Raw genomic sequence first — 26,437 nt, 5'->3', positions numbered from 1 at the left:
TAATGTTTATTTATTTTTGAGAGAGACAGAGACAGAATGTGAGTGGGTTAGGGGCAGACACACACACACACACACACACACAAAATCCTAAGCAGGCTCCAGGCTCTGAGCTGTCAGCACAGAGCCCGACGCAGGGCTTGAACTCACAGACTGTGAGATCATGACCTGAGCTGAAGTCAGAGGCTCGACCGACTGAGCCACCCAGGCGCCCCTGAAGAGGTGTTGTTTTAAGAAAGAGGGCATTTGAAATAAAGAAAATGACATGAAAATTTCCTTGGTTGTCTGCCCATTGTTATGTAGAAATAATTTCTTGAATATCTCACCTGGTGTGTCCAGGGGCCTAATACCTAGGTGGTGAGTTGTAGAATTAACTGCACTTACTATCAATAACACACCCCAACAGCTTTCATTTATTGATCATTTAAGATGGGCAAAGCATTCTCCTATATTTATACAAGGTATCTCCTTTACTTCTCAAAACAACCCCCTCGGTAGATATTACTCTCATTTTTGCAGATGAGGAAACCGATGCTCCAGGAAGTTAAGTAAACGTGAGACTAAGGAAGGACTTGAATCCAAGCACTCTCCTGGCACCCTTCACCTCTGAGCTACCTTGTTTTCCTCATGCAGTTTCAAACCCGAGCATCCTCTCTTCTCCCGATCATGTGGAGCCAGAGGTGCCCAGAGAAAAACAGTTTTAGAATTCCAGCCACAACGCAAGGGTGCCTGTATCAGAGATTGACCTTCGCTTTGTTATCACATTTGCTCTATAATGCCTGAAAAGCATGACATGATTAACTTATGTGATGCCTCCGACAAGTTTGAGAACACAAAATAGGAAATAAAATCTGGGAATATTTTCCCACTGAAGAATCTCCCCCCACCCCGCTCCCCCTAGAGAATGTAGCTAATGCCTCTGCCTTACCCTGAACAATATATTAGAACATTTAGCAATTGTAAAAATACCAACCACAAAAATGTGAGTCTGCTTAATTAACAGAACATCTTCATGGTAGAAGTTGATTTTATTTATCTGCCAGTGGAATCCCAAGAGGCAAAAAAATCACTACCAAGGTTGACCAAAGCAGATAATGAACATTATAGATTTTTAGTGAGGTTCTGAGTTCTACTGGCTTTATCTGACTGCATTAAGACACATACACATGCCAAGGTAAAGAAACAACATGTACTGAAGTGATTGCACAAAGACTTCATTGTTGGAACATTAACCATGATTATAACAATGTTTTCACAGCTTTGCAATTGTGAGAATATAATGACATTATGGGAGAAGAAGGGGGAGAAGAAGAGGAGGTGATGAAGCTTAATTAAATATTCCTTGCTACTAGTATGAACAAGGACCCAAACACGGACACTGTGTGGAACACAGATACTAATTCACGCAACAGAGTGAGCAATTCAACAATTTACTGATGCAGACTCTGTATAAAATTCCTCTGCTATGATTCAGTTCTCTTATATTTTTCCTGTATCCATGTAATCAAAATTTCATCACGATGAATGGTGCCTCGAGTCTTTTTGGGGGGGAAATTGAAAGCAGCAGCAGCAGCTCTGAATACAAGAAATTAACTTTGTGTATAATACACGTAACTTCAGTATCCATGAGGTAACCTATGCCCTAACAACAAATATCTCTTGACACCAAGGGTTTTAACTTTTGCCAGTTCCTAATTAAAGCATTCTTTTAGAAGATTATTTTAGAAGTTTCTTAAACAACAATGCATGGTTTATGTAAAATATAAGAATCAATGTATACTCTCAAGGTCAGATTCAGGGCCAAAATGCACTACCTGAATCTAGTAACACATTTACTCCTTGCTGCATATAGGTTGCACATGAGAAACACAGGCTGCACTTTTCTGTGATCCATGCACTAAATGTTCACAAAAACCAAGTGATCAATGAGACATCCTTCAGCTACTAAAATGAACACTTCCAGTCACAACAGACTTATCAATGAAAATAAAAGCAGTGATTGATGCATCGAAACCATGCCAGGCCGAGTTAGTGCTGGAAAGACCACAATGAAAGCATGGTAGTCATGAGTTTTCTACTTGTTTTTATAAGGGATTGAGATTATCCTCGCCTCACATGGCTTTTCTCTACACCACAGGCTTTTGCTAACGAGGCATCTCAGGCTTCAAATGAAAACAATCATCCTTTAATGAAAAAGCTGAGAAATGCTTCTCTGGAGTTTCTGATCCTGGAGACAACTTGCAATAGGTCCTTAAGGCAAATGCCATGAGTCAACGAAATTGTAGAAGTCTAGAAGTCTCAGAATGTAAACATTAAAATCGCTGGCCAAGGAGTTCTCTCTGCAGATGAAAACTCCTCACAAGAAGACCTATCTAGAGAGTACCAGCTTCTTGGCTTTTGAAGTTCATGTGACTTTTATGTCCTAGCACTGTACATTTTCTCCTTTGTAGAGACTTCTGTAGTGGATAAAAGTTCATGATGTTGCTTAAAAAAACAAAAACAAAAACAAACAAAAAAACCACACCAATTGTAGCGCAGAGAAGCTACTCAAATACAAAGCAGTTTTGAGGTTTGATTTTGTTTGTTTTACTCTCATATTTTACTTTTGTGGTTGGCATATGGAAAACCAAACTGAGAAATCATAATGTTGGAGTATTTTAAAGGCATGCTATCATAGATATCAACAAGCTTATTTATACAATAAGATCTCTGCAGGAAGTGCTCAGCTCGATGCCACATTCCAGGATAGCCCCCATTGGTTTCTTTTTCTAGATTGCCCATGTTTACAGGTTTCACGAATACCCCTGAAGTCTTCCCAGTGTGTTTGGCAATGATAAAATTCATGGCAATATCATCACAGTTTTGGGTTTCATCTATCAAGGCATGGACAGCTGCAGGTTGCCTCTGAAAGAGGTCAAGGTATTTGCTATTGAAGAATGAGGCTCCAATCAGCACCAACGAGTACTGGTCACCATTTCCAAACCCCGGTGTTTGCAGTTCAAAACCTCCATAACTGTAGATACCTGATGAAGTAGACACATGCTTTCTAGGAACAAATCCTACAATTTGATCAGGAAATTGCTGAAAAGATGGAAAAAAGAACAATTAAGGGTGGCATTTCTTTAGAGCAGACATGGTAAAAAAGGCAATTATTTATTACAGAGAGAAATGAACTGATTTATCAACTTCATTTTATTCCTGGTTTCTACATCTCAATTTCATCTGACTCCAACTTGATAAATCTATGTCCTGATCAGTTGTAGGTCAAATTCCATCGCAACCCAAATACCTAACAAAATTTCTAACCTTACAAATGTTCTTTTAATTCAAATGATATCTGATATTAATAAATTCTAGTCACCAAGGAGTCTGGTTCTTTAAAGTTTGCTGCAGGAGAAGCTGACTGTGTGAGTGCTATTCATTATAGCAGATAAAAAGATACAGTGTGATTATTTTGAAAAATGGTTTTAATCTCTTAGGAGTACATAATATTATGGATCTACATGTATGATTCTACTGTTTTTCCATGTTGATTTCAATGTTTTTGAAAGTCACTGTTGATCTTAAACAATGTTATATTTTTCTCCCTTTCAGCTTGGGTGTTTCCTTTTTAAAAATATGAGAAAAAAAATATGAGGTGTCTGGGTGGCTCAGTTGGTTGAGTGCCCGACTCCTGACTTTGGCTCAGGTCATGATCTCACAGTTTGTGAGTTCAAGCTCTGCCCTGGGCTCTGCACTGACAGTGTGGAGCCTGCTTGGGATTCTCTCTCTGTCTCTCTGCCTCTTCCCTGCTTGCTCTCTCTCTCTCAAAATGAATAAACTTTAAAAAAAAAATACAAGGAAAACTATATAACGAGATGTCATCAGGATCTTTGAAGAAAAGATAGCAGTAAAACAATAATATTAAGATGAGAGTAACTAACAATAAAAATCACCAAACCAGAGAAAACCAGTGAAGCATGGAAAAGAAGTAAGAATTTATAGAGTTAAAAGGTTTAGTTCAATCTCATAAGTAATTTGTGTTTCACTCACTTACTGAACAGACATTAAACGAGGGACACACACACACACACACACACACACACACACACACACACAAATCAGGTGGGTTAATTCCCATTTCAAAAACTGCATAGTCTGGGGAGGACATGATCCAGATATGTGAACAAAGGATTCCCATACTACGAGATGCTTGTACACACAGTTGAGTAAACCTCTTGGAAGCACCGAGGACAGGGTGACAGCTGTATTGCTGGGAGGCAAAGGGGAATAGGGGGTCAATGATAAAGGATGGGAGGCTTCAGAGAGGATGTGCCATTTACCTAATCTAGGAGGATGAGTGAAGTTCCACAGATGACCAGAGGAGGAAAAGTCACAGCACTAAGCAGATAAATACAAAGGCCTGATAGATGTCCATCCCAGCCTTGCCTGCCTCTCTCGCTCACATCACTACACCATGCAGGGCACTGATGGGACTGACTTTGGGAGTCGGGTTACCTTGGGCAATGGATTGAAACTGTTCTTGCTTGTTCTTCTATGAAGAAAACCTAAAAATCATATTTGTCCATCTTTAATTATGGTTTACTTGGATTGTTCTAATTAACCATGGTTCTATTTACCCCGACCCCAGACATTTTAGGTAAATTGATGTTCTACCTGAAATAGAAATTTCACAGCTGGAGTGTTACATTAGAATTTTTTGCCTAAAGAGCTTTTATTTACAAGGCTGGAAAAAGCGCTGATGGGGAAAAAAAAAAAAAACTTGATCAGTATACTCAGCATGAATTTTGAAACTGAAGTTTTGAGAGCAGTGGTATCTACAGGGTACTGTGACCACTTACCATTAATATCTAATGTTCTTATATCCCAAGTAGCTAATTAAGGAGAGGTACTATAGTGCAAATTAGACCAGTATTGGGTAGCACAGTGTTTAATTATTTGACACAGCTCAGATTATTGGTATGGGGCTCGTTCTGGTTTCAGGTAACTGTACTGCAACTTGTTGTGTTCTGAAGTTTGTTTATTTTGAGTGAGAGAGAGATTGAGAGAGAGAGAGAGAGAGAGAGAGCATACACATGTGCATGGGGAGGGGGGCAGACAGAAAGGGAAAGTGAGAATCCCAATTAGGCTCCATGCTATCAGCGCAGAGCCCCATGAGGGCTCTCTCTTGTGAACTGTGACATCATAACCTGAGCCAAAATTAAGAGTTGGATGCTTAATCAACTGAGCCACCCAGGTGCCCCAAAGATTTTGGATACTACATGGTACTTTTATTTATTTATTTATTTATTTTAAGTAGGCTCCATGTCCAATGTGGGGCTTGAACTCATGACCCTGAAGTCAAGAGTCGCATGCTTTACCAACGGAGGCGGCTGGGTGCCCCTGAACTACAACTTGTAAAAGCCAAGTACTATTAACACATATTCACGAGCAAAGAGTTGTTTTTACAGAATGACAAGCAATTTATGTCTGTTTATTCCAGCTATGATTGAGGAAAAGACCTACATAAACAAATAAATAAAATGGCCACCACAATGATGCACTGGAATTTCTGTTATCACTAATTTCTAAAAAGGGGTTCCAGAATTAGGATTAAATTTTGTCGGTGTAAAGTGCTTTTTTTAAAGCAAGTTATATACAATATTAATACAGAGATACACTTCTCTTTTGAGATACAGATCTGTGGCCTTGTAGAAAATGTCCCTCGATTCCAGTCTTGGCTATATCAGATAGTTTCCTCATTGTTCTCTGGAAAGTAGTTCCAGCTCTTCTCCCCAATATACCAAATATAAATCAAATACAGATAAAAGATAACTTAACTTGCAGGTTGGCTTAACTGAACACAAGAAATCTTGATTACCATTCACCAAACTTTTCTTTTAGATAAATAGTGTCTACACTGTTTGAGGTGACTCCCACATTAATCCACACTACCCTGGGTAGACCTTCATGCTGAGGACTTCGTAAAGGAAACAGCAACATTACCTGCCAAACCGAGAAAGCAAAGACAAGGTCTTGGGCACTAATTAGTGTGTCATCATCTACCATTAATACAGCTGAAACGAGAGAGAGACAAATTTGAATCCAACAGTTTGGAAATGAAAACAAAACTAGTATCTAGACGGTGTCTAGATAGATCATTCAAAGGAATACTTTTCTGGACAAAATAAGTGAACAAGAAATGTATTCTTGGAGACATTTGTCTTGTAGAAAAAGCGTGTGTTTGAATTGTAATTGATTTCATAATTGCCTGACTGGGAAATGATCATGCAGTTATCAACCACTATCCTAGAAATGAATGATCACGCAAATAAACAAGACTGGGGGTCTTTTAAGCAAATTGCAATGCTCAAAAAACTGCTCTGAATGGGAGGAAAAGGGAGGTGGCAAAGAAATACATTAAGCATAAGCTGAATGCCATTTTACTACTTTCTCTGATACAATATGTAATTATAGTGTATCTTCTTTCACAACATTAACCTCTTTGTCACTGTTGCAAGACGTGTGATTTCTTCCCAAGGAAACTGCTTCTTGACATCTTGAAAATTGGCCCCTTAAGTTTTTCAAAGTGTTTTCTTTTGATTAAATTTTCCTACTTTCTCAGCATAATTAGGACAGAAGGCCGGAAATACACATGCCCGCCTCCCAGCTCCGGTTAGCTGCAGCCCTTGCTGGCTAAGAACCCAGCTGCAACTCACCATTGGTTTCCAGTTCAGGAAAGACCTGGAGTCGATTTCTCATCCTGTTTGTTGTCTGTAGTTTGAAGATCACAGGGACGGGGTGAGGCCCTAGAGAATTCCATAACTCATCCGGTCCCTTCTCCCCAATGTTGTTCCACACCACGATCACTTTATGCAGGTGTGGCACTGCCTGATAATGATTTAGAAGTCTCAGTAAGAGGTCTGTTCTGTTGTATGTCTGCATTATCAGAGTAAAGGAATCCAGGGTGGACTTGCCCGGGGATTTTATTTCCCTACGCAGAGTGAGCATCTTGTCTTCTTTAATATTTGGAAGTAAAGTGGTCAGAGCCCCAGCTACCAGCAGCAGCACAAGGATGGCCACCAAAGAGAAACGAAGCACTCGAATCCCCATCACTCTTCCAGGAAGTTTGCAGATGTGGCAGCACCTGGAATAGAAATGGAAATAAAATACAGAGTGTTAGCATTCTTACTGGTTCCCAGGTTTTTGTTTTTGTTTTGTTTCTTTTTGAGAGAGAGAGAGAGGGCACACGAGTGAACAGGGGAGGGGAAGAGACACACAGGGAAAGAGAGACAGAGAGAACCCCCAAGCAAGCCCCATGTTCTCAGTGCAGAGCCCAATGTGGGGCTTGAACCTGAGAACCATGAGACCATGACTTGAGCCAAAATCAAGAGTCAGAGGTTTAACCGACTGAGCCACCCGGGTGCCCCTTTGTTTTTGCTTTTTTAAGGAGGACAGAAGTTAACTTTATTTTAGTTGATTAAAATTTTTTTTAATGCTTATTTATTTTTGAGCGAGAGAGACAGAGCATGAGCAAGGGAGAGGCAGAGAGACAGGGAGACACAGAATCTGAAGCAGACTCCAGGCTCTGAGCTGTCAGCACAGAGCCAGATATGGGGCTTGAACTCACAAACCACGAGATCATGACCTGAGCCGAAGTTGGATGCTTAATCGATTGAGCCCCCCAAGCGCCCTTATTTTAGTTGATTTAAATTCACAGTTCTCCTGGCCTCTTAAAGGTAAAAATAAAAGGTACAGTGAACAAACCTCCTGGGCCTGTTTGCAGTTATGGACAAAAGATCATCTACATAGAAGCCGAAAGAATTAAGCAGTGCCTTCAAAACTTTGTCTTCCTTTTAATGTGAAATATTTGGAACTGAGATTATTTTTTCAAATGGGATTACATTTCTCTTAGTAGTGTACTAATTCTTTAAACAGCTTTACTGAGATATCTTTGACATAAAAATTGTATATATTTAAAGTGTACAATGTGATGTTCTGCTATGTGTATACTGCTGACCCTTGAAGAATACAGGTTTGAACCACATGGGTCCACTTAGAATGTGGAGTTTATTCAATAAATATAGCAAAGTACTTTCAATGGACTTTCTCTTCCTTATGATTTTCTTAACAACATTTTCTTTCTTTTGGCTTACTTTATTGTAAGAATACAATATATAATACATATACAAAATATGTGTTAATCTACTGTTTATATTATGGGTAAAGCGTCCGGTCACCAGTAGGCTATTATTTGTTAAGTTTGGGGGTAGTTGAAAGTTACGTGTGGATTTTCAACTGTGCAGGGTGTTGGTGCTCCTACCCTCACATTGTTTAAGGGTCAATTATACTTCAGTGCACAGATTTAAACTTACTTTTGGTCGCAAACTTTTTTCCAAATGAAATCATTTGCAGAACCCTAATATAAGAAACAGATGATGATGGTAGTAGCAGCAGCAACAAACAATTACAGTGGGTTTACTACTTATCAGGTCCTGTACTAAGAGCTGCACATGTCATAATATGTACTTACTCGCTCAATCAAATAGACAAACAGTTATAAGCACTTATTGTGCCAGGCACTGTTTTCGGATCTGTGGATACAGTAATGAATAAGATGGACAAAGTCTCTGCTGTTAGAAGGAGAGGAAGCAGTAGAGAGGGGCAGACAAAAAGTAAACTCAAAGATAATTTAGAATAGTGGTAATGCAGAGAATAAATCAGAGTGGCATAAGCAAGGACCAGGTTATCGGGGATCTTATCAGCTGATGAAGGAATATAGATTTGTTTTTAAACGTTTATTTATTTATTTATTTTTACATTTTTTTCAACATTTATTTTTGAGAGACAGATCATGAGCGGGAGAGGGGCAGAGAGAGAGGAAGACACAGAATCTGTAGCAGGCTCTAGGCTCCCAGCTGTCAGCACGGAGCTGGATGCGGGGCTCGAACCCATGAACCATGAGATCATGACCTGAACCGAAGTCAGATGTTTAACTGACTAAACCACCCAGGAGGCCCTAAACGTTTCTTTTGAGAGAGAGAGAGAGAGAGAGAGAGAGAGAGAGAGAACAAGCAGGGGAGGGGCAGAGAGAGAGGGAGACACAGAATCTGTAGCAGGCTCTAGGCTCCCAGCTGTCAGCACGGAGCTGGATGCGGGGCTCGAACCCATGAACCATGAGATCATAACCTGAACCGAAGTCAGATGTTTAACTGACTAAACCACCCAGGAGGCCCTAAACGTTTCTTTTGAGAGAGAGAGAGAGAGAGAGAGAGAGAGAGAGAGAGAGAACAAGCAGGGGAGGGGCAGAGAGAGAGGGAGACACAGAATCTGTAGCAGGCTCTAGGCTCCCAGCTGTCAGCACGGAGCTGGATGCGGGGCTCGAACCCATGAACCATGAGATCATAACCTGAACCGAAGTCAGATGTTTAACTGACTAAACCACCCAGGAGGCCCTAAACGTTTCTTTTGAGAGAGAGAGAGAGAGAGAGAGAGAGAGAGAGAGAGAGAGAACAAGCAGGGGAGGGGCAGAGAGAGAGGGAGACACAGAATCTGTAGCAGGCTCTAGGCTCCCAGCTGTCAGCACGGAGCTGGATGCGGGGCTCGAACCCATGAACCATGAGATCATGACCTGAACCGAAGTCAGATGTTTAACTGACTAAACCACCCAGGAGGCCCTAAACGTTTCTTTTGAGAGAGAGAGAGAGAGAGAGAGAGAGAACAAGCAGGGGAGGGGCAGAGAGAGAGGGAGACACAGAATCTGTAGCAGGCTCTAGGCTCCCAGCTGTCAGCACGGAGCTGGATGCGGGGCTCGAACCCATGAACCATGAGATCATGACCTGAACCGAAGTCAGATGTTTAACTGACTAAACCACCCAGGAGGCCCTAAACGTTTCTTTTGAGAGAGAGAGAGAGAGAGAGAGAGAGAGAGAGAGAGAGAGAGAGGACAAGCAGGGGAGGGGCAGAGAGAGAGGGAGACACAGAATCTGTAGCAGGCTCTAGGCTCCCAGCTGTCAGCACGGAGCTGGATGCGGGGCTCGAACCCATGAACCATGAGATCATGACCTGAACCGAAGTCAGATGTTTAACTGACTAAACCACCCAGGAGGCCCTAAACGTTTCTTTTGAGAGAGAGAGAGAGAGAGAGAGAGGAGAGAGAGAGAGAACAAGCAGGGGAGGGGCAGAGAGAGAGGGAGACACAGAATCTGTAGCAGGCTCTAGGCTCCCAGCTGTCAGCACGGAGCTGGATGCGGGGCTCGAACCCATGAACCATGAGATCATGACCTGAACCGAAGTCAGATGTTTAACTGACTAAACCACCCAGGAGGCCCTAAACGTTTCTTTTGAGAGAGAGAGAGAGAGAGAGAGAGAGAGAGAGAGAGAGAACAAGCAGGGGAGGGGCAGAGAGAGAGGGAGACACAGAATCTGTAGCAGGCTCTAGGCTCCCAGCTGTCAGCACGGAGCTGGATGCGGGGCTCGAACCCATGAACCATGAGATCATGACCTGAACCGAAGTCAGATGTTTAACTGACTAAACCACCCAGGAGGCCCTAAACGTTTCTTTTGAGAGAGAGAGAGAGAGAGAGAGAGAGAGAGAGAACAAGCAGGGGAGGGGCAGAGAGAGAGGGAGACACAGAATCTGTAGCAGGCTCTAGGCTCCCAGCTGTCAGCACGGAGCTGGATGCGGGGCTCGAACCCATGAACCATGAGATCATGACCTGAACCGAAGTCAGATGTTTAACTGACTAAACCACCCAGGAGGCCCTAAACGTTTCTTTTGAGAGAGAGAGAGAGAGAGAGAGAGAGAGAGAGAGAGAGAGAGAGAGAGAACAAGCAGGGGAGGGGCAGAGAGAGAGGGAGACACAGAATCTGTAGCAGGCTCTAGGCTCCCAGCTGTCAGCACGGAGCTGGATGCGGGGCTCGAACCCATGAACCATGAGATCATGACCTGAACCGAAGTCAGATGTTTAACTGACTAAACCACCCAGGAGGCCCTAAACGTTTCTTTTGAGAGAGAGAGAGAGAGAGAGAGAGAGAGAGAGAGAGAGAACAAGCAGGGGAGGGGCAGAGAGAGAGGGAGACACAGAATCTGTAGCAGGCTCTAGGCTCCCAGCTGTCAGCACGGAGCTGGATGCGGGGCTCGAACCCATGAACCATGAGATCATGACCTGAACCGAAGTCAGATGTTTAACTGACTAAACCACCCAGGAGGCCCTAAACGTTTCTTTTGAGAGAGAGAGAGAGAGAGAGAGAGAGAGAGGACAAGCAGGGGAGGGGCAGAGAGAGAGGGAGACACAGAATCTGTAGCAGGCTCTAGGCTCCCAGCTGTCAGCACGGAGCTGGATGCGGGGCTCGAACCCATGAACCATGAGATCATGACCTGAACCGAAGTCAGATGTTTAACTGACTAAACCACCCAGGAGGCCCTAAACGTTTCTTTTGAGAGAGAGAGAGAGAGAGAGAGAGAGAGAGAGAACAAGCAGGGGAGGGGCAGAGAGAGAGGGAGACACAGAATCTGTAGCAGGCTCTAGGCTCCCAGCTGTCAGCACGGAGCTGGATGCGGGGCTCGAACCCATGAACCATGAGATCATGACCTGAACCGAAGTCAGATGTTTAACTGACTAAACCACCCAGGAGGCCCTAAACGTTTCTTTTGAGAGAGAGAGAGAGAGAGAGAGAGAGAGAGAGAGAGAGAGAGAGAACAAGCAGGGGAGGGGCAGAGAGAGAGGGAGACACAGAATCTGTAGCAGGCTCTAGGCTCCCAGCTGTCAGCACGGAGCTGGATGCGGGGCTCGAACCCATGAACCATGAGATCATGACCTGAACCGAAGTCAGATGTTTAACTGACTAAACCACCCAGGAGGCCCTAAACGTTTCTTTTGAGAGAGAGAGAGAGAGAGAGAGAGAGAGAGAGAGAGAGAGAACAAGCAGGGGAGGGGCAGAGAGAGAGGGAGACACAGAATCTGTAGCAGGCTCTAGGCTCCCAGCTGTCAGCACGGAGCTGGATGCGGGGCTCGAACCCATGAACCATGAGATCATGACCTGAACCGAAGTCAGATGTTTAACTGACTAAACCACCCAGGAGGCCCTAAACGTTTCTTTTGAGAGAGAGAGAGAGAGAGAGAGAGAGAGAGAGAGAGAGAACAAGCAGGGGAGGGGCAGAGAGAGAGGGAGACACAGAATCTGTAGCAGGCTCTAGGCTCCCAGCTGTCAGCACGGAGCTGGATGCGGGGCTCGAACCCATGAACCATGAGATCATGACCTGAACCGAAGTCAGATGTTTAACTGACTAAACCACCCAGGAGGCCCTAAACGTTTCTTTTGAGAGAGAGAGAGAGAGAGAGAGAGAGAGAGAGAGAGAGAACAAGCAGGGGAGGGGCAGAGAGAGAGGGAGACACAGAATCTGTAGCAGGCTCCAGGCTGACTGCTCAGCATGGGGCTTGAACTCATGAACCATGAGATCATGCCCTGAGCTGAAGTCGGACACTCAACTGACTGAGCCACACAGGCGGCCCTAGAGTTTATTCTAATTGAGATGGAAAGCCATTATAGGGTTCTGATCAGGAGAGTGACAGGATCTAGTTTATTTTTTACTGTAGCCTGGGTTAAATATCTTTCTCAATATTACAAAGCAACTAAGAAATGGATGTGGAATCTACACCTGGGCAAATCTGCTGCCAGAGCCAGGCTGTTCATCATTATGAGCTAGGAATATACTGCTGAATTTCAATTCGGGTTGAAGTCGGGGAGGGCTTTGGAGCTTCCAAATCACCCTGTCTCACAGTACCCGAGGGTCAAGATGTACTGTAATCAGCTATGTACTCCCCTATCCCTCATGGTACCTGAAGGATGTGCTTAAGGTGGCTACAGAATAGTAGGTGAACCCCCGATTCGTGTGGCCTGGACACTCATTGGCCAAACACGTTTGTCTGCTCAGACCTCTCATTCGCTTACATCAGAAAAGGCTGAATCTCACAAACAGTTTTACAGAGATGTGGAGCTTTGATGTCCTAGCCTCCAATACAGTTTCACTCTGACCCCTGCCGCCTCCTTTGGGAGCACTGCTGACTTTCAGTTTTTGCTGTTTTGTATTCTTCTATTTCTGCTTCTGATTCCAGACTTCCCTTACTTCTCCACAAGCCTCCATAAGCCTGTGAGGGAAGTCCTTACCGTGCATTTCGGCAGCTGAGCCTTCCTATACATCTTAGCATATATCCTAGATCCATTTGACTGCTCTGTTCAAGTACAAAAGCCAGAAAATGAGGAAAACAGATATTCCTTTAAAGGACTGAAAACAAAAATCAACCAGACATTTCTAAATACTTAAAAAATCCCTTTAAGAAAAACATAGATTTTAGAACTGCAAAGAATGAGGTTTCATTATTCTTGATGACTTTAATGGATCCATAGTCTACCCTTATTATATTTTGGTACAATTTCTCTTCTTAGGCTATACAATAAATGAATACTCTCATCCATTCCACAATACAGACAAATATGATAAAGTTAGAAGAGACTTCTTACTGCTCCCTCACAGCTGTGGTATGTTAACTGTACCAAGCCACTGTCGCTGTCCTTCTCTGTGTAACACTGCCTCTGTACAGTTGGGTTTTTGTTTGTTTGTTTGTTTTTGGTTGTCTCCATCTCCTTAGAAAAGCACAGTGTTTGTGGATACCTAAGCTCTTGACTTCACACCCTGTGGTTTAACTCAGCATGTGCTGCCACACTACCATTTCACAGGCAATCCTGACACTGTGGTGTAAATCTTCCCATCCTACAGATTGGATTCCCACCAAAATCTCACTTTAGTTTCCAAGTGATGTTCAGTCAACCTTTTGTTTTTCATTAAGATTTAGCAGCGGTGGAATTCAAAGGACAATCCCATTCTCGTGATCTTGTTTCACGCGGTAGAGTGTTTTCTAATTGTAGAAACGATTTATATATAGTTCAGCAAGGACATAGAGAGACCATATAGTCCATGACTTTAACATCTCCCTTTGAAGTTTATGAGAATGGGGAATGGAGAATTCCAAGGGGGGTGGGGAGGGGCATACGCTCCATGATTGTACAGTGGGCGGAGGCATGTGCAAGCAAAGAAAGAGGTTATTCATAAGATCAGGGGGATGGTCATTGTCATTCAGCAGCTCTCATTTTCAATAGTCCAGATCTGTAAAGCAATGTTACCTTGTAGTAACCTTTACAGAGATTTTTCAAAGATACTCTCTCCAGGACCTTCTCTGCAGCCTGTTCTGTTAAGAAAAGCAATTTTGTGTTTCTCCTTTTATCATGGCCTCACTCAAGAGATGAATAAAATGAATTTACTTTTGAAATAACCTTAGCTTTACTATGATTATTTCTTCAAGGACAGTAATTTAAGGCTTTAGAATACAATGTTTTCATTACATGCACCCTCTTACTAAAACACATACTATTAAAGTAGTCAACCAAAAACCATTATGAATTAATAATCTTGGTTCAAAGGCCGTGAAAATCCTTCTAATATATTGAATCAAAAGCAGGTCTCATAAAACATATTTTCAGTTCTGCATAAAAACGGCTAGCTATAAACAACGAGAGCGAAGAATCATCCAGCAACTGCATTAAAATATACCCTGATTAAAATCTTTGTGTTCATTTTCCACAGCTGACAAGGAATAGCATATTGTAAAACTTACACAGAAGTGTTTCTAGCTTCTGAAGTAGACACATAACTATCTGGCGTTTTAGTCTAGAAAAAGTAATGAAAATTAATTACTGTAGCCTACTATAAATATACATTGTCAAAGACACTCATGAGTATTTCACTTTTGTCTAGACTTTCAAGCAGGATTTATCCCCATGCCCATCATAGAAATTTCCTCAGAAAACTTCCAATCCCCTATTTTACCTGTATCAAAATGTTGTGGGAGATATGAATAATTTATCTTTAGAAATACAGTGTAAATATTTCATGTGGTATTTATTAAACAATGCAACCCAATAAGCTAATGTAAGATTTTTAGTCTGTCTAGAAAAGCAAGAACTTCAGGGGCGCCTGGGTGGCTCAGTCGGTTAAGCGTCTGCCTTCAACTCAGGTCACTATCTCGCAGTCACTGAGTTCGAGCCCCGCGTCGGCTCGGAGCCTGGAGCCTGCTTCCGATTCTGTGTCTCCCTCTCTCTCTGCCCCTCCCCCATTCATGCTCTGTCTCTCTCTGTCTCAAAAATAAATAAATGTTAAAACAAAATTAAAAAGAAAAGCAAGAACTTCATAGACCGCGGTGCAAGTGGCACGTGTGTGCTTCGAGAGCAGGTGGAGTCTGGAGCCCCACTGCAGGCCCACCAGAAACAGTTCCAGATCCGTTCGGAGAAGAACGAGGAATTCACTGGCTATTTGGATTCCAGTTTATGGCTTTCTTCTGTTCTTTTTCTAGAGAAATAACTTATCATCTAATTCACAGCTTTGAGCTTTGAACAGGAGATACGAGAAAGAACACATCTGGATTGTCTACATCTTCTGTGCAAAGAACCAAGAAGGTACCTCCTAGCTCTCTTGCCCTCAATTCCTACACCTTCTTCTTAGATTTTTTTCTTATTTTTTTTTAATGCCTGTATAGATTTACTGACACCTTGTCTCATTCTAAAAAGGATCTGACAGCTCTTAGACTATTCCTCCTCTGCCTTTCTCCAATCCGTGACTACAGATTAAATGTGACCTTAATAAACAAGGTAAATGTCAGCATAACACAACAAAAAGTCCTCCTCTTCTCCTGATTATCTGAAAAATCAAAGATTCCCAAATGGTATTTTTTTGCACATATGTTGTTAGTTCTTCATAGGTAGAGAGCACATCCGTTTGGTTATTTTCATATTGTTATTCTAGCATCTTCTACACCAGGAATTTTCAGCTGGGGATGACTTTGTTCTCCAGGTGACATGTGGCAAAGACCAGAGACATTTTTGACTGTAGGACTGGGGAGGAGATGCTATCGAGTGGGAAGATGTCACGGTTGCCGCTAAACATCCCGCAATGGACAGGATACCCCTCCAAAGGGAAGAATTATCCAGCCTAACATGCCAATAATGCTGAGGTTGAAAAACCCTGCTCTACATATATTTTACCTAACAAGACCTACTTGAACATGATTGGGGGAAGGAGCGCTAGCCAAGTGGCCTCTGAAAACCCCAATGCTTTGGTTATGAACCATAAGTGATAAAGCCATGGCTTCAAAGCTGCCCCAATATTTACTGCACAAACACATAAACTCAGAAAGCTGAAAGAGAGCTCAGAGCTCTCCTAAGTCAACTTCCCTATTTCATTAAGAACCCAAGGTTCAGCATAAGGGACTTGCCTAGGTTCATGCAGCTACATGCGGCACACCAGCAGCAGAACCAGGGCAAGAATCTAGACCTCCTGATGGCACAGTCCGTGGTGACCCTTTCCACTGTGTTATAGTAAATTCTGCAATCATGTATCAAAAAATCAGTATGCAAGACTGTCACTGTCTGTAAGATAATATAAAAACTCATACTTAGTATGCTGGAGTATTTTTTTCCAACGTAAGATTTATTTCCAGGGTGCCTGGGTGGCTCAGTCAGTTAGGCATCTGACTTCACCTCAGGTCACGATCTCGTGGATTGTGGGTTTGAGCCCTGTGTCGGGCTCTGTGCTGACAGCTCCGAGCCTGAAGCCTGCTTCAGATTCTGGGTCTCCCTGTTTCTCTGCCCCTCCCCTGCTCACACACTCTCTCTCTCTGTCAAAAATAAATAAACTTCAAAAAAAACAAAAAAACAAAAACAAAACAAAAAGATTTATTTCCTATACCATAAATTTCACACACTTAAAGTACAATTGACTCTCAAACAACACAGGGATTAGGAGCACCAACCACTCCACCCTGCACAAAAATCCACGTATGACTTTTAACCGCCCCCCCCCCCCGACGTAACTACTAGTAGCCTACTAAGGAGCCTTAGCGATAACATGAACAGTTGATTAACACATATTTTGAATGTTATCTGTAGTATATACTGCATTCTTACCATGACATTAGCCAGAGAGGAGGAAATGTTATTAAGAAAATCATCAGAAGAGAAAACCCATTTATAGCACCGTACCGTATTTATTGAAAAATATCTGCGTGAAAGTGGACCCGTGCAGTTCAAACCCATGTTGTTCAAAGGGTCAACTAAAAGGTTCAGTGGCTTTCAGTATATTCACAGAACTGTGTAACCACTGCCACAATCTAACTTTAAAACATTTTCAACACCCCCAAAAGAAACTCCAGACCCCTCCATTAGCAGTCACTCAACATTCTCCTTTTCCCCAACCTCCCCACCAGCAGCAGGCAACCACTAATCTACTTGATCACCATAGATTTGCCTTGCCTGGACGTCGCATATAAATGGAAATCGTACAGTACATCACCTTTGTGTCTGGCTTCACTCAGCATAATGGTTTCAAGGTTCACCCATGTCATAGTATACATCAGGACCTCATTCATTTATTTTTTTTATTGCCATGTAACAATCCATTCCCGTACAGATAGAACACATTTTGTTTACCTGTTTATCAGTTGCTGGATACTCGGGTTGTTCCCAGTTTGCTATTATGAATAATGCTGCTCTGAACGTTCATGGACAGGTTTTTATGCGAACATGTTTCCATTTCTCTTGGGTATATACTTAGCAGTGGAGCTGTAGGGTCACTATGTCAGAATCTTAAAAAAAATTTTTTTTAACATTTATTTATTTTTGAGAGAGAGAGGGAGAATGTGGGTGAGTGGGAGAGGGCTAGAAAGAGGGAAACAGAGGATCTGAAGCAGGTTCTGCACAGTGAGCGCAGAGCCCAATGTGAGCCTCAAACTCATGAACTGTGAGATCATGACCTGAGCCAAAATCAAGAGTTGGGTATTTAACCGACTGAGCCACCCAGGTGCCCCAGAAATTGTTTAATATCTGAGAATTGAACAGCTTTTGGAAGAGTATTATTTGAAATGTTAAAAAAAAAATCTCTTACATGTAGGTAGAAGAGTAAGAAAGTAAATAACACATAGTTTATAAAGCAACAGTTGCCCATTCTCTAATGCGTGTCTCTAAATGGACCAGGAAATTTGAATTGTCAAAAACCCACTATTCAGTGGGATATTTACTTATATCATCTACCAAAATTCCTTAGAAGGAAGGCTGCTAAATGTTGAATGAATAATTCTTTTCTCAGGGCCAGTTCCTTCAGACTGAAAAGGCAACAATTATCCAGACAGAAGATGAAAACAAATATGCCAGAGCATAGTATGAACAAAGATTAGTTATGTCCTCTGACTCAGAAAGTAGAAACGCAGTGAGCAGCCTGACGTCGTACATTGAGAAGCTGTCATTTTCATTTTGATGCCACAGATGGCAGAGGAGCAATAATTATTCTGCCATTTCACTACTAGATTTGCCTCATATTGTACAGATTGTTTTCTCCTCTGGTTCATCCTCCAAAATATGTACTTGCCTAAAAACTGATGATTATAGAATATAGATGCTCAGAAAAGGGCCCGCGGCTGCCAAGAGATAAAATCATTTCCAAAGTGGAATGCAGAAGCCAATTCAGAACCTGGGCTTTCCTTCCATGAACATGTGAGAGGGGTTGGAAGAGGCGGCTATGATGCAACTGATGAGCAGCCTCTGACCAGGTTCATGGTCACATGGACACATATTGCTCAATCTGAGGCAAATTCCAAAAGGACTCTTCTTTTATGATATCCGACAGTCAGTGTGCTGGCTTAGGACTCCATGTGTTGGTACATGCTATTTTCACTACCTACAAAGCCCTTCCTGGTCCCCACCTGACAAACTTCTTTCTACTCCCGTCTGTCCCCTGCCAACTATCTTTCAAAAATCCCGTCCCCTGCGAAGGTTCCTCTCAAGCTCTCTAAATCTCAGTGCTCCTGGGAACTGAGAACACACCGTCACAAGGCTTTGTTTCCAGGTATTACGACCATGAGCTATGCTCCCTCTGGAGTGTGACATTATCTAGAGGGCAGTTTCTGTTAGTCTCTGTAATCCACAACAGCGCCTGGCCCATTTCAGTAAGTGCTTCCAACTCTTTATGGTTAAATGACACGGGGGAATCTATGTTTAAATTGTCTTCAACAACACAATGGATAAGAAATGCCTGAAACTAACAGAATGAACTTAAATTAAATGTAAACAAAGGCCCCCTTAAGCCTATACAGTACCCAAGAAAGCCTTCCCTATGCAAAAAACCTGGGTTATCCCCCATTTGGCGACTAGAACAGCCAGGTATGAAATGTGGTCTCAAGCACAAGCCACCTTTCTACCATCAGTTTGGGGACCAAGCTGCCTGATAAATACAAGATGTCCCACAACTCTCATTTCTCCCCCACATCTTTTCAAAGATATTCTGCATTGAAATACCTTTGCACATTCTTGTTTCCATGGAAGCTCTAGGAGAAGACCCGATTTGCCTTGGGGGAGTCATCACTCGTTAGATAAGATCACCCTTGTGAATTTCCCCAAACCTTTAGGGACTAACAAAAATCAGAAGCTATAGGACTCCATCTGGCAGGCACTATACACGATTAACCAACAGACAATACAATCTTACCTAGCTGAGAAATGAAAATTTAGTTTCGATTCAGAAACTGACAAAAAAACAAACAAACAAAAAAAAACCAAACCCTTAGACTTCAGGACAATTGGCAGAAAAAGAAAACTAAGTGAGAACACTGCCCCCAAGTGTCATTCACTATTGCCCGGAGTAAGCCTCTTGCATTACAATTTCGAGCCACGCAAACTAGAATTTACTTCATGGCAAAACATAGAATGCTAGAAATAGTACATGAAGGTCACTTTTCTTCAGAAGTCTTTTCCAGGTGCTCTACGGTATCCTGGGAAGTTTGGCTGTTAGTATTTTCCCCATATTCAAGAAATTCATTCTTTTCACTGCTATTTTTTTAAGTGCCATACCACTTTTCTCATCCTTTTCCAACTTTTTTTTATGTTTATTCATTTTTGCAAGACAGAAAGAGACAGCACAAGCAGGGGTGGGGCGGAGAGAGGGGGGGGGGGGGGACACAGAATCTGAAGCAGGCTCCAGGCTCTGAGCTGTCAGCACAGAGCCCGACGTGGGGCTTGAACTCATGAACCATGAGATCATGACCTGAGCCGAAGTCAGATGCTCAACCGACTGAGCCACCCAGGCGCCCCTCCTTTACCAACTGCTATTCTCTGCTTCCTAAATGATTTTCCCTCACTTTTCCTCCTGAAGAACCCATCTGTTCTTACAAGGCTCTTCTTAACTCCCATTACTTTCTTCATAGGTCTAAATACATCAAAATAAGTTATTTTGTGTTATTAATAAATATTCTGTATTTAGGAATAGGAAAAACTGGAGTGGGAATAGACTTATAGTCATAATAAATGATAAAAGTGTCCACAGTGTCAGATTCATCTTGTGATCATGCTGTATTTAGGATCAATGGTACAGTGTTCTGAATGGACCATTCAGATGACCACAATCTAGATCACCTGTGTCATGGACTGGCTGCTAGCATGAACATGATTTGTCTTTTTTTATATTCACAGTCTAACTGCCGACATATATAAGATCCCTGACAGCCAATTTAAAGCCTGTCTTTTAGAAGGCTTAGTCCTGCAGTCACTTCATTCTGAAACTGTAGTTCTGAAACAGACGTGCTAAAGCAGATTGATAAAGAGCTACCTTTACTGCAAGACCACATTTGAATAGATAGATGCTGCAGCTACAGGTCATTTCTCACTACAAGCTGTAAGCAATTTCTGTACTGGGTACATTGAAGAAGATCAAGTCCTCCTGTAGGCAGCCTGGCTGAGTGAGCCATTCTTTTATAGGTAAATCAAGGTTGAGTGAATACCAAGGGCAGCATTTAAAACAGGGATAACAGCCAATAAGTACCTGTGTTTCCATTTCCCTCTCCAATCCTACCCCATATCCATAGCAAAGGTTGCCCAAGAGTCCTGGCATTTTTTTTTTCCTCCTAAGCCTCTACAAAAGCATCATATTCCTTTTAATACTTCCTCAGACAGCTACCGTCGATTAACTGGATTTACTTAATCATCACTCATTTAAGAGGACACAATATATAAATATTTTGTGTAAAGTTTTTTTAAAAGTACTGCCTCCTTTAATACAGCCATATGTTAGGGAGGCAGACAGCGAGGTCCTCTCTACTCTCAAAGTGCACAGGTTATGCTAGATAAAATTATGCTAGATAAAAGTTTGTTTTAGCCTTGCAGCCTTCTCCCGGAACTGCCAATTAATTGTAGCTATGATGAAGATGATGATGATGATGATGTTTGGAGATGACCAATTCCATGGACATGTATTAGGGTCAGGAGCAGGAATGGCTTTATTTCTAAGAGGAACATCCACAACTTGTAAGGATCCAAGGAGTCAATGCATCCTAAGAAGAAAGCCTAGAAATAGAAAAGCATTTTTAGCTCAGTACAGTGCCATGCAAAATTAGTTCCAGAAATGGGTCAAAAAGAAACCAAGTACATTTGCAAATGTATTACTTTTACCATTCTAGGATAAGAGAGCTTTTCATTTGAACTTCTGTTTCAGTCACAGGAAAATGGAGGGAAGGCAAGACTGTCAGGCAACAGATCTCTGGAATATTCTATGGAACCTTCTTTCTGTTACAAAATCTGGTTTTCAGCAATAAACTCACATTCCAAAATAGCTCTCTAAGAGAAACAGATTTCATACGTATGAATTATAATTCATAAGTAGTTTCAGATATCAAACCTAACATCAAAGCAATCCTAATTCGTATAAACTTTCTAACATTATCAGAGGAAGGCCGAAATACCATGGTAAATATTCATCAGTCAACATTTACAGGCCCCTCCCACCTGCACCAGACCGTCAGGCCCTAGGGATGGTAGTGCCCAGACCACCCAGTCCCTGCCCTCAGGGAGCTCAGCAACAGTAATGAAAATCGTCAGACCTCTGCCTTCTGTGTGCTACAGAATATCTCAAATCAGCAATGTTTCAAACTTTAGAGAAGGAAATTAAAACGTATCCACCCCCATTTTGTAGATGGGATAGCTAAGACTGAGCATGTTAAATGATTTTCCCTGATCACAGTAGGTCCCATCAAACTCCAAACTCTCACACGTGAGTCACTTTGCATTTTCAGTGTTCTCTGCACAGTCTCTTATCTTCGGCTTTGTTCTAGTACCAGAGTATTTCAACTATATGGGTATTGGCTTTATTCTGTAAGCTGAACTATTTCAATGGATAAGACTAAAAAGAGGCCTTACAGTATTTTCTAACAGACCCCGGCTCAAGTAAGAACTTTTATTTCCAAGGAAACAAGAGTACCTCTATAGGAAATCATTTTTCTCAGATAAAAATATTGGTACTACACTTATGTTCACAGCAGCATTACTCGCAATAGTTAAAAGGTGGAAGCAATCCAATATCCAATAACAGAAGAAAGGGTAAACAAAATGTGTTATATACATACAGTGAAATATTATTTAGCCTTTAAGAGGAAGGAAATTCTAACACATGCTACACCATGGATGAATCTTGAGGATATTATGCTAAGTGAAATAAACCAGTCACAAAAAGACAAATACAACATGATTCCACTTAAATGAGGTATCTAGAGTGGTTAAATTCATACAGATAAAAAGTAGAATGGTGGTTGCCAGGGGCTGGGGGAAGGAGGAAATGGGCAGTTGGTTAATGATACAGAGTTTCAGTTCTGCAAGATGAAAAAGTTCTGGAGATTGGTTGCTCAACAATGTAAATATACTTAACAGAACTAAACTATACACTTGAAAATGGATAAGATAGCAAATATTATGTGTACTCTACCACATTTAAAAAAACAAAAAAAAATACTGGCACTTACCTCATTATAGTAAAGTTTTAATTTTTTAAAAATTTCCTTTATGGCTTCTGTAATTGATAGGAACAGGATCTCTTGGCACTATTAGGGGAAATCAAAGAATTTTCTGTGATGTTTTTGTCAGTCATCAGGAGATTTTTAAAACTGCTTTTAATGCCATTGTCTATAGGCTTCAAATTATTTTTAGAAATTAAAATTAGGTGTTCTGTGTTTTAAAAGTTACATTTAGGGGCATTCACTTTTGAATGTACCTTCTCTGTAAAGAGAGCTTTCCTACTATTCTTACTTTTGAATCTTATATTCTAATAAACTTTTGTCTGCTGCTCAATAAATAAATAAATAAATAAATAAATAAATAAATAAATAAATAAATATTTAGGCAGTGAGATAGAGAATGTCTTCCTGTGAGGTTGCAGCTAACGCTGCTGTATTTTTGTCTTCATCTTTGGGACGTATGCAGAGGCAGAAAAAAAAAAATCACATCATCCTATCTAATGGGTTTGCACAACTGAAACCTATATGCCATATATATGTGCCATGGAGCAAAACCATGGAATACCATTTGCACTTATGCTCGATTTCTAGATTTTTAAGAATCTGTAGTTTTATACACCATCACAGTTTCTTTTTTCACTCGAGGTTCACAGGGCATTCAATTTGAAGCATCTAAAAAAGCATGGGGTCTAAATTGGGCTGCAGATAAATGCCAGGGTTGATCACTGAGGAATGACGGATGGCATCCTTCCTATTCCTTAGTGACAACTGTCTGAAAGGAGCTGGAACCCTGACTGGAGATAAGCGTCTGCCCCTTTATTCTCTCTGCTTTCATTTCTCACAGTCCTCACTCACATGTCTGAGAAGCTGGGGGCTTTCTCTGTTGCTTAGTGCAATGCAATTAATTAGTGGAAGAAGATCTAAACAAATGTTCAAAAGTGCAGGATAGGAATCTACTTATTAGTTTTAAATGTTCATTACTATATCTATTTTATAACCTTAAAAACCCATTTAATCTTTTAAGACATGAAGGCATTAAGAATTATGGTTGGAGTCTTTCAAAACCCTGCCTCTGTAATGACCATCTGAATTGAGCTGAAGAATCATTTTTTGGTTTTCTGAAATAATGTTCCTTCATGATACAAGTTATTGAAGGGACAATAGGATGGCTGGGACAAAAGGCTTGATACATACCAAAAGACTCTCTGAGTGACAGTTGTGTCCCTTTGCTACACCAAGGGCATACCTTGTACACATATTAAACATCAGACAATTCTAAAATCCTAGACTGATTTGCCTGCCACCCTCTCTCCTCACATCAGCTTCTTCTTCCCAAAAAATTCTTCTGGGGAAAGAACTTTTGACCTAATTGGCTTTTCAATTGTTTCCCTCCAACTGTCTTGTGTCCAGCACAGAGCCTAGCAGATAGCAGACAATAAATGCTGAATGAAAGAAACTAACTTTAACTTTGATAGGACAATATATATTGGTCAACATATATAGAAGAAATATTTCAAGTGACAAAAGAACTGAGACACAAACATTTCCCACTCCTAGAACTTTTCCTGATTTAACTAGTGTCCAGTTTGTATTTCCAACAAAGTGACTTTAGTATTGAAGTTGGTAATCATGCCATCCAAGACTGAAAGATGTGAAGTAGGACTGTCACTTTTTGAAGGGAGAAGGCCCTCACGGGAATATCTGTATCCTTCCGGGTGGGGAATGGGGCAACTGGGGAGTCCCAGGAAACCATTGTAACTGAAATCAAACTTCAATTTCTCCAACTTGTATTTGAAAGGGATAATGCAGATTTCTCCATAAACCAGCTGAGAAATTTCTTATTTGTAGCAATATAGGATAAAATGCAGAATTTATTTTCAAAGGCAGAATACAAAAACACAGGTTCAAATTGCATCTGACCTTGATGAATTAAGAGAACACTGGAAATCAGTTACTGAAAGCTGGTTATTTGCACACATCTCCCCCTCCTCTCCCCACTTGATCATATTGAAATAAAGCCGTTTGGAGAAAAACCCAATTACCATGGAAATACTTATCTTTAGCCTAGTTTGCACCCACTTAATGTTTCCCCAGCAGTGCAGTAGAGTAAAATTCAAAGTCTATGGCTAATATAAAAGCTTCCTAAAAAATATATGTAAATTCTACTGATTAAGAATATTTCTATGTTTAAGTTAAAATAATGAAATATATGTCCAAAAAGGCAAAGAGAAAATACTCTTTCCAGAACTTAATTTCTGGAACCTAGATGTTCTACACAGCAATTTTAATTAACATGAACACTGAATAAAATTACATTTTCAAAAATAAAGCCAACGAATCCCTATCTCACTCACGCACAAAGTTCCAAGAACCAGAGCAAAACATGCATATATCCTTACTGCAAAAATTTTTTTACCACAAAAGCATTTTGCTATTTCCTTACCTCGAGTGCAGACGATTGCAGTGCGAACAGCAGATTTACTTGCTTGCAGCCTGGTTCTCATAAAACGGAAGGGGCCTCTCGCTTGCTCATTTTTTGTTTTTGTTTTTGTTTTTTTCTAAACCCAGCAGCGTGCATCCACCCAGCCTCATTCGCTGGATTGATAACCTGGAAAAAACACCGCCCGCAAAGTGAGCGCCTGAAGCAGGGGACAGTCCCCGGGGGGCCGCCCCTCCCTTTCGGTGACGCTCCACTTCCTGTTAGACTAAAAGGCAGTTCCCAAGAAGCTCGGTTTTGTAGTTTCTAGCCCACTTCCAAAAGCCAGCCCTCCTTTCTCGCATTTCTTCCCCAAGGTAACAACTTTTAATCATTCACGTGATGGACCACCTGACCTCACCCAACCAAACAATTTTCCGGAAAGGCGCCCGCAGGAAGGTTCCAACCACTGTGGGTGACTGGGGCAGGCCCGAGGGCTCGTCTCCCTACGCCCCGCGATCCCTCGCATCCCACCGACCGGCCAGCTCCTCTAGCATTTCCCTCAAATGCGCAGGGCGGCTCTGACAAGAATTACAGCCGCGGCTGCGGCCCTCAGGATGACCTGGAAGTGAAGAGGGACCTGCACGAACTGAATTTCGGGTGGTTCGCGGGCTGAGATTGTCCGGGAAGCAATGCCTTACCCAAACCTCAATTCCAACACGGTCTCCTAGGAGTTTCCTTTAAAGGGCGTCTTCTGATACATTAAACATTCTTTAGAAAGACACTTATTGATTGCTTCCTACTTGGCAGTATGGAAGGCCAGGCGCTGTTTTGGGAGACCGGATTACTAGGATTTGGGTGCCCCAGAGTTCACCCAGTAACACCATCACTTACGCTTCTTGCGGGCTGGCAGCAACGCGTTCTGGGTTTTAAAGCACTGCAACCTAAAGCACCGGGACTTAGTTAAGAGGGGGCAATGGTGAAAGGGCAGGCGCTGGACACCAGCGCATCCGGGAACATCAGTGGTAGGCGGTCGGGGTGGGCGAGAGCAGGCTCTCAACCAACCAGCCATCCCAGTCTGCGGGTCGCCACCTCAGGATTTTTTCGTTCCATCCCAGGCCAGCGCCTTAACTACCTACTAGTTGCCACCTTTTTCCGCCCCTAC

At 41.9% G+C, this 26,437-nt stretch overlaps 1 protein-coding gene across 7 annotated transcripts; it reads right to left on the bottom strand.

The window, feature by feature from the left end:
• Positions 1–1,195: 1,195 nt before the first annotated feature.
• Positions 1,196–26,427, bottom strand: EXTL2 (exostosin like glycosyltransferase 2). Of its 7 annotated transcripts, none has more exons than XM_047084099.1 (6): positions 26,167–26,427; positions 25,300–25,464; positions 22,866–22,943; positions 6,696–7,123; positions 5,983–6,053; positions 1,196–3,078 (listed from the first exon to the last, which is right to left on the bottom strand). In XM_047084099.1, exons 3-6 carry the CDS (start codon positions 22,868–22,870, stop codon positions 2,590–2,592), a joined length of 993 nt encoding a protein of 330 aa, XP_046940055.1. In that variant the 5' UTR covers positions 22,871–22,943; positions 25,300–25,464; positions 26,167–26,427; the 3' UTR covers positions 1,196–2,589. The 7 variants fall into 7 exon arrangements, with proteins under 7 accessions (XP_046940055.1, XP_046940056.1, XP_046940054.1 ...); XM_047084100.1 differs by lacking the exon at positions 26,167–26,427 and adding an exon at positions 25,974–26,139; XM_047084098.1 differs by lacking the exon at positions 26,167–26,427 and having other exon boundaries at positions 25,300–25,660.
• Between the last annotated feature and the right edge of the window lie 10 nt (positions 26,428–26,437).

This window comes from Lynx rufus, unplaced genomic scaffold (assembly GCF_022079265.1).
Source record: "Lynx rufus isolate CCGP_SWC_20201006 ecotype Redwood Valley unplaced genomic scaffold, mLynRuf1.p SCAF_2, whole genome shotgun sequence".
Classification (NCBI taxonomy): Eukaryota; Metazoa; Chordata; class Mammalia; order Carnivora; family Felidae; genus Lynx; species Lynx rufus.
Note: the sequence above shows the minus strand (reverse complement) of the source record. Positions and strands in the feature narration are given on the sequence as shown.